Source organism: Cetorhinus maximus, chromosome 7 (assembly GCF_964194155.1).
Source record: "Cetorhinus maximus chromosome 7, sCetMax3.hap1.1, whole genome shotgun sequence".
Lineage (NCBI taxonomy): Eukaryota > Metazoa > Chordata > Chondrichthyes > Lamniformes > Cetorhinidae > Cetorhinus > Cetorhinus maximus.
In genome coordinates, this window is record NC_135885.1 from 95,861,049 (window position 1) to 95,869,985 (window position 8,937).

An 8,937-nucleotide genomic window follows, 5' to 3' on the forward strand; every position below is an offset into this window, starting at 1 on the left:
GGGATGAGCAACAATGTAATTGAATGGCAGAGTCAGCTCAAAGGATCAAATGGCCTACTGCTACTCCTTTCTGCTATGTTATTAATGTTGTCGTAATTGTAAGTGGTCTGGCATGAATCAGTTTTAGGTTATTTAATTAACTTTTTTGAACCTTCAGCATATCCCTTGCCCAATTATTTTATTTAAGATTTTCTCCTAATCTCTTGGTTCACTTTTATAGCTCTGGAAACAAAAGCATATGACCTACTCCAGGCCACTGCCAATCTCACTCTTGAATTTTTTTACTTCGAGATTGAGGAGGAGAATGTGTTGATCTGTTCTCCAATCGTTCCCTGCTCCCACTTTGTGGACAAAAGCCTTGTAGCTGATCAGTGATAAATTTCCCTCATACCATTTTATAATGCCATGTATTGAAACATGAACACAAATAGCACGCGGCTGCTGTTTTATGCTTATTTTTAAACAGGGAGAGCAAGATTTCCTCTGTTTACTATTTTAGCAGTCCATCACTGCATTCTGCATAAATTTAATCTGAAGTTATCCCTACTGTAAATGATTTAATTTCAATATATACAGATAAGGTGTTCACAGTGGTACCACCACAGTGATTTATAAAAACCATATGTATTCTAACAGAGTTTGATGAAAACCAGCTTTCAACTTATTGGAAGGGACAACCTAATTAATCCACAAATTATTTCATTTTATCCCGAATATTCTTTAAGCTTGATTTATTAGCTACAATAAACATTTAAAAATTGAAAACATCACGCTACAGTATGTTATGTTAACCAGTAAACTTTTCTTTCTTTCATTAAGTTAATCACTAGTTTGGATGTGGCTGTATTTTAGAGCTTGCATTGTATATCTTAAAATGGAACTGCTGAATTCAAAAACAGATTATTTGAAAAGTGTGTGTCTATAAATGTTCAATAATGGTTTACACAAGGTCATAGATTTTCATCCAAACATTTTTCTACAAGTAGACACAGAAGAAGTGAATATATTGCACATTAATGGCAGTCAATGCCAATACAACTGAACAATGATAAAAATGAATCAGTGTTTTCTTTCAGAGTTCAAAATGAAGTGGCCACTTCTGAGAGCGCTGTGTTAAGATAGCTGGTTTGGTACCTATGTCCAGAAACACCATGTGCTGATGAAGTTGTTTTATTGTGTCTCTGTATTGCTGATGGGTGAAATGAGGAAACTGTCCTTCCAGATTCTCTGGGCAAAACCCTTTCAGAAGTTTGAGGTCCTGACTTTGGTAAGTGCCCATATTGCTGAGTATATTTTAAGGGGTGATCCTGCAAAGTTGAAGTGACTTCGCCACTAGGTGAATGTAGTAATGTTGCAGGTATTGAAGAGTAAGCAACCATGCAGCCCTGTTTTGACTGAGAAGAGAATTTGCCGCACTCTGCCATTTGAGAGGTCAAGTTGTAATGGGGGTCAGAACTGCAAGGCTGTTGGCTTTCTTCCCGGCAGGGAAACAGACCTAAAATGGAACAGCAGGATAAAAATTATCCATGACTTCAAAGGTGGATTTTAACATCATATTCTAATAAGGACTCTTTGACTAAATTTCAATCACTAATAAAATATATTAATGTTAATTCAGTTGGTAAATTGTAAGCTTGGGTTAGTCTTGCCATATTAAAAAATAATTTAGATGATTGTATATAAATTAATAAAACACACTAGGTATATTAAATTAGTTTCAAATTTAACTCATAATGTGATCATGATTAATTGTAGATTGTTTACCATTCTGTCTTTGGTCAATAGGTGTATTTCCTTTTCTCACTCCGACACCACTAATGTCAGAATCACTATCATTGAAGTCACTGTCCCCTTTTCCACTGTCTTTTCCACTAAATATATCTTGACCAGGATGTGTAAGGGTCCTGCAAGGAAGGGGTAAGAAAAGATTAAATACATTTTCTTCTTTAAAAAAAATACTTGGAGATTAAATATTTTCATGTTTTTAATGAAGTAGCAGGGGAAAAACAAATTCTGGTATTCTTCATTATCATTTCTGACTCTATAGAATGCCTATAAACGCAAATCAAATACATCACTAACTTGAATACTCTACTTACTTTCTATCTTGGTGATTGACAACTGCACAGAAGGTTCCATGATTGAGACCAGGCTCTGGCATAAAGCTCTAAAACAAACAAAATGAAACACTGAACACAAAGAAATGAAATATTATAATTACTTCATTTATATAATTGCACAAAATATAGTTCAATTATTATAACAATTAGTTCCTGTGACTATAAAATCATAGTACTTGTGCTGAAGAAAAAGTAGAAATGATTACTTCCATATGAGATACACATGAACAGAACTGACAAACTCATTGTTCCAAATACACACTCATGCTGTGCACAGATCAACGATCACACAATGGAACTGTGCGACTTTCCATCAGTTGTCATTTCCACACTTTTGCTGTTGGAAGCTTTATTAAGTACTTAGTTATTAAATGAGGCATATAAAAAGCTGTATTCATAACAAAAATGATACTTTGTTCATTCGGTGGTGCTCATTGTCACTAGTGTGTAACCTTATATAGTTACTAGAAATTAATTCTGAAATGTGCATTAATGAAAAGGAGTCAGCTACTAAATGCAGTTAACTCTGTTTCTTTATTCGATTATGGGATGTGGGTGTCGCTAGCTGGGCCAGCATTTATTGCCCATCCCTAATTGCCCTTGAGAACTGAATGGCTTGCTAGGCCATTTCAGGGGGCATTTAAGAGTCAACCACATTATTCTGGGTCTGACATCACAAGGAGACCAGACCAAGTAAGGATGGCAGATTTCCTTCCCTAAAGGACATTACTGAACCAGATGGGTTTTTACAACAATCAACAATGGTTTCATGGTCATCATTTGACTTTTAATTCTCCTTTGTAATATAGTAAGTATGATGGGTCTCCTACTTTTATCAAATCTTGTCCGATTATAAAGCATCCAGTGAAACTAGAGCAGGCCATTCAGGAGCAAAATCAAGAAGCAATTTTTTTTTTATCACACAAAAGGATAGCAGACATCTGGAACTCTATCACCCAAAAGGGTGCAAGTGCTATAAGAACTGGAGCTTTCAAGATTGAAAATAGATTTTAGTTAGTTTAAAGGTTAAGGAAGTGGAGAAAAAGTGCATATATGGGCATTGAGATGCAGATCAGCAATGATCTACTTGAATAGTGCAACCGACCAAGGGACTGAATAGCCTAAACCTAATGTTCATACATTCCAGTATAACAAAGAATAAAGTAATTTTGAAAACTGCAATTTTATATTCACAATAATGGCCAGGATTTTGTGGTACAAATAATGGTGAGGCCATCTGCACATACTGTTCTTGAAGTGTAAATTGGACAGCAACTTTTGGCGACAGCCCATGTGCTGTCAAATGTGGAAAGACAGAAGTTGCTGTTGGAGCTGCCCTGCTTTTCCAGAAGCTTTAATATACAGGAATCTCACCGAGAGGTTCGGCATTGAAGCACTCAGAAAAGCGTGAAGATGCTGGGCTTGTGATATCCACACTAAACTCGTCAGAAAAAGTTAGGATTTGTCCATTCCAGTCTAAGTACCCTTTTAATGATGTGATATGACTTAACTACAACCAAACAACCTCTCTGGCACTGAAGATTAACCTTACAAGAGTGGGGTCTCATTCCTTCAATCTTTAAATTATTATTGGAGATTTAAAAATTGTTTTCTTAATTTTTTCTGTCTGTTTTATCTCTCTTTTACCCTTCTCTATATATAATTTGGCGCTGAATTAACTGTTCTAACTTGCATTTCTGGTTCAGACTCTATGCTGCTCAATTGACCATTCTTCAATCTGATTGATAAAAGAGAAACAGTTGTTTCCCCAGTTCACACAAGTCCCAGATCCCCTGTACAGGGCTAATCACAGCACATTCCAAAGCAAAACCTCAAAGTCAGTGGGGAAAGTGCAAGTGTAACGAATGGCTGCTGAAAGCTCTGGGCCATTTTGTCAGTTTAAGGATGATTTCTTTTTGGACTTAGTGACCGTAGTTTGAGCCTGACTTCATTTATATTGCCTGGCTCCCAAATGAAAGGTTCCAACCTAGGAAAGAACTCCACATATACATAGCTCTCAAGTTAGAGCACCATATAGAACATTTTAAGCTAGGTGTGACACCTTGAAGAAACTAAACCCCAAGGCATTTTGTCTGGGTACATCTCATTGCTTCCATCTTGACTTGGATCAGAATCCTGTCAAAGTTGCAATATAAAAGTGCTCCAATACTACTGAAAGACCTCAGTGAACTCACTTTATACTAAAATGCAGAACACACTGGAGATTAAATTGATCTTGGGCTGAAGTGTAAAACTAGTGATGGCAAATCATCAGCTTGCTTAACGCCCCATTCAATTTTCTTGAACTGCAAGTATCATTGGCAGGGTGTAAAACGGGCTGCCAATTCGCTATTGTCCGTATTGCACTGCTGCCCAAGATCCATTTCATCCATAATAACATTGCCAATGAAGAGAAGAAAGTATTGACGATATACTTTGTCTTCGTGAGTGTTATTGAACAAAATTTCCCTGCACTGCTTTATCACTGCAAAATAGCACCCCTAGCCTTCCAATATGATTCACATTGAGAAATGTTATTGTGTAAATGTCACTGTGTTGCTTGCAGCAACTTCATCATGTTGAGCATGATACTCTACCGGATTCTATCTTTTCCCAGAATTACAGCCTTTTACTTTCTTATGCTGTACCGAAATATTTATCCCTCAATCAACATCACAAAAACACAGTTTATCTTGTTGCTGTTTGTGGGATCGTACCATGGGTAAAATGACTGCCATGTTTCTTACATCACAATAGTGACTATAATTCAAATTTACCACATGGCGACATTAGGAAAAACATTTTCACGCAGCGAGTGGTTAGGATCCTGCCTGATTGTGTGGTGGAGACAGCGTCAATTGAGGCATTCAAAAGGGTATTAGAACATTTTCTGAAAAGGAAAAATTTGCAGGCCTACACTGAAGAAGACAAGGGAGTGGCACTAGGTGAACTTCAGAGGGCCAGCACAAACATGACGAGCCAAATGGCCTCCTGTGCTGTAACACTTCATTGGTAGTAAAGCGCTTTAGGACGTCCTGAGAATAAACACAAACTCTAAGATGTGATTTTTAAAAAAAAAGTATCGTCAGATTAAACAAAGGCTAGCACAAAAATCAAGCTACGCTACAAATCTTAATATTGTTCTGAAGAGTCATACGGACTCGAAACGTTAACTGTGTTCCTCTCCGCAGATGCTGTCAGACCTGCTGAGTTTTTCCAGCTATTTTTATTTTTGTTTAATATTGTACTGCACTGTTTTGCACATGAATGACTGGGGGTCAGGGGTAAGCTATCAGTTATTAAATTCACAGTTGGTGAACTGAAGGTGGAATGATTAAAGTTTGCCCGTCACTGATTCAATCTCAATTACCTCCCCAATGGCGACACCGACTTTATGGTCTGCTTCAAGCAGATAAACGCCCTTCCTCATGCCTTCTGAATTTGGAGCTCCGTCAACTTCCATCTCATTCCTCGCCGCCAAGTCCGCCGCTTCCAGCTCGCTGCTCCTGGCTGGCCTGTCGCCGCTTTCTGCTCGCCTCCCGCCTTCCTCCCGGAGCAGGTGGCCTTGAACTCCGAGCACTGGCGCATTTACCACGCATTTCGCCGCCTTTCCGCCTCTATTGCACGTCGCCGTTACACCGATGATGGCCATCAACAAGGCGACGCAGCCGCCCGCCAGCACCACGATGATGATGAAGGACGTGTCCCAGCTCCGCTTCCCCTGGCCCAGCGACCCGACTCCTCCGGGAGGCTCGGCAGCCACCGCCGCCGCCGTGAAGCTGAGGGTGACAGTGGCGGACAGTGGGGGGCGGCCGCTGTCACTAACGGCCACGATGAGCCGCAGGGGCCCGGTGGCGGGTGTGAGCGGGCGGCCGAGGTATATTTCTCCGGTGTCCGTGCGGATGGTGAAGAGTCCGGCCTGCTCCCCGCTCACGATCCGGTAGCTCAGTTTCGCGTTCAGGCCTTCGTCAGCGTCCCGGGCCCGCACGCGCGTTGCTAGGTAACCGGAGGGAGCGTGGCCCGGCAGCGTAATGACGTCGACGGCCGAGCCGTTGCTAGGCAGCGGCTGGGTGACGAGCGGCGCGTTGTCGTTGCGATCGGCGATCCTCAGGCTGACGGTGGTCGAGCTGCTGAGCGGCGGGGAGCCGCCATCGGTCGCCTGGAGCCGCAGCTCGGCCTCCCGCAGCGACTCGCGGTCGAAGGAGCGGAGGGCGTAGATGGCTCCGGTGGCCGGGTCGACGGTGGCCAGGCGGGCGGAGGCCGGCTCCAGCAGGCGGTAGGTGAGCCGGCCGTTGAGGCCCAGGTCGGGGTCGCGGGCGAGGACGGTGGTGATGTAGGCACCGGGCTGGTTGTTCTCCAGCAGCGACACCCGGTAGACGCTGCGGGAGAAGGAGGGCGCGTTGTCGTTCTCGTCGCCCACCCGGATGGTGTAGGGCCGGATGGTTTTGTGCGGGGCCGGGCCCTGATCCTCGGCCACCACCGTCAGGTTGTATTCGGCCTCCCGCTCGCGGTCCAGCGCCGCCGCCGTCACGATCATGTGGGAGCTGCCGTAGGCCGGCCGCAGCTGGAAGTGTTGGTGTCCGTACAGAGTGCAGGAGACCCGGCCATTGTGGCCCGAGTCCCGGTCCGAGGTGCTGACCAGCGCCACGAAGCTGCCCTTGGCCGCCGCCTCGGTGATGTAGGCGAGGCCGGAGCTGCTGGAGGCCATCGGGGTGATGCTGATCTCGGGCGCGTTGTCGTTGATGTCGAGGACGCGGACGGTGACCTTGCAGCCGCTCCGAGCCGGGTTTGCCCCCAGGTCCTGAGCCTCCACGTCCAGCTCGAAGCTCGGCCTGCTCTCGTGGTCGAGCGGCCCTTCCAGGGTCAAGCGGCCGGACTGCGCGTCCAGGCGGAAGAGGCGCCGCACGTCGGCGGGCACCGCGGGGTCGAAGCCGTAAACCACCTCCCCGTTGAGGCCTTCGTCCGGGTCCACGGCCTCCAGCTCCAGCAGCACGGAGCCCAGCGGCGCATCTTCATCCAGCTCCACCAGGAAGGAGCTCTGCTGGAAGGCCGGCCTGTTGTCGTTCGAGTCCAGGACCCTGACCTGGAGCTGGGCTGTCCCTGTCCGGGGTGGACTCCCTCCATCCTGGGCTCTCAGCTCCAGGCTGAACTGAGCTGCCGTCTCCCGGTCCAGCTCCTGGACCAGCACCAGCTGGGCACATTTCACCCCGTCCGCCCTGCTCTGCACCTCCAGCTCGAAGTGACTGTTCGCCGACAGTTGGTAGTTTTGCAGATAGTTGGCGCCGACATCGGCATCGAGCGCCGGTTCCAAGGGGAGCCGGGTCCCCAGCGCCGAGCTCTCGGAGATTTCCACTGACATCTCCGGCTTGGCGAACTGGGGGGCGTTGTCGTTGATGTCCTTCACTTCGATCTCCACATGGATCAGGAGGAACTTCTCCCGGGAGAAGTTCACCACGTCGAAGACGAGCAGACAGGGCTCTTCCCCCTGGCAGAGCTGCTCTCGATCAATGCGCTCCCCGACCGTCAGCTGCCCGTCACTTTCCCCAACTTGGACCAGGGACCAGTTGGACTTTTGCATCAATCGGAAACCGCTCGGGCCACCAGCGGCCGCGTTTAGCTGTAAATCTGCGGCCAGGTTTCCGATCACGGTGCCGGGCAATTCTTCCTCGTAGGTGGAATACTTGGCTGTTTTGCAGTCACTCATTGGGGCAATAAGTAGTACAAGAAGCAGAGAGCAGAGGTTGAAGGGACTGCAGACTGGAGCAGCAAACTTGCCTCTGCCTCTTTCGGAAGTCATCTTCGCAACTTTGAAACTTACTAATAAAAAATGTTCACTGTAACTTCTGGCGCACTGAGAACTGGAAAGACGCTGCTGACCTCTGTCACTATAAACTCTGTGAAACAGGATTAAGCTGACACCCCAATATCTTTCTAAGTGAATGGTACTCCACTGCCACAGACCGTTTTATTGGCGATTACATGCAAATAAGAAAGTCACTAGCCAATCCTCTCCTCCCCCAGGCTAGCAAAAGTTGTATTTGACTTTCGGGACATTTGCAACTCGACCCAACAAACTGAGGACAAATATTTTTCAAATAGTAAGTGACAAATGCTGGACATTGCCTTGTTTTCACACCGAACTTCTCGTTTTTATCTTTTGGCAGCAGTTAGAAACATTTAAAAATACAATATAGCCAATATTGTTTTCTGCAAAATTTTTCTTGCTCCTCAGACTTACTCGAGATCATTTTTAATATAGATTTCCCCAATCTCAAATTCTGCAATTCACTGAAAGCTACTATATTTTAGTTTACTATATTTACCAATATATTTCACTCTCGCTACTGCGAGAGTGCAACTGTCAGGACCGGCTAAGCTTTACTTATTTGATTTATTTGTGTTTGCTGATGATCAGGGCCAATCACTTTCGGAGATTTTATTTCGGAGTTGTTTCCCTCTGCATGCGTTATTTGTACTGATTTGTGGACGTTATATTTTTATTGCTGTAATGTTACATCCCTTCGTGAAATTGCAATTACAATAAAGAATTTCTGATTTTACAGATGTTGCAGTTTTTCTTTAATGTTACACTTTTGTTGGAATTGCTAGGTTTCCAAGTTGAAAAGATCATACATCCTTAAATTGTAACAAATGTCACAGCACAGTAAAGCTTATAATCTTTTTAACGCGATTTTGGACAGTGAATGGTTAGTTGCATTCAAAGGATTCTATAGGGTATGATTGTGAAGGCAATAAAACGCTTATGGCTGTCAACAAAATGGATCATGTGGCTTGAAGAGTCATTGAAGTTTTAATA

General features: G+C 44.6%; 1 protein-coding gene across 1 annotated transcript; it reads right to left on the bottom strand.

The window, feature by feature from the left end:
• Positions 1-716: 716 nt before the first annotated feature.
• On the bottom strand, positions 717-8,673 carry LOC144682946 (protocadherin-8-like). The gene is made up of 4 exons (XM_078545870.1): positions 5,491-8,673; positions 2,100-2,167; positions 1,765-1,904; positions 717-1,495 (listed from the first exon to the last, which is right to left on the bottom strand). The coding sequence occupies exons 1-4, from the start codon at positions 7,915-7,917 to the stop codon at positions 1,080-1,082; spliced, it is 3,051 nt and encodes a 1,016-aa protein (XP_078401996.1). The 5' UTR covers positions 7,918-8,673; the 3' UTR covers positions 717-1,079.
• Between the last annotated feature and the right edge of the window lie 264 nt (positions 8,674-8,937).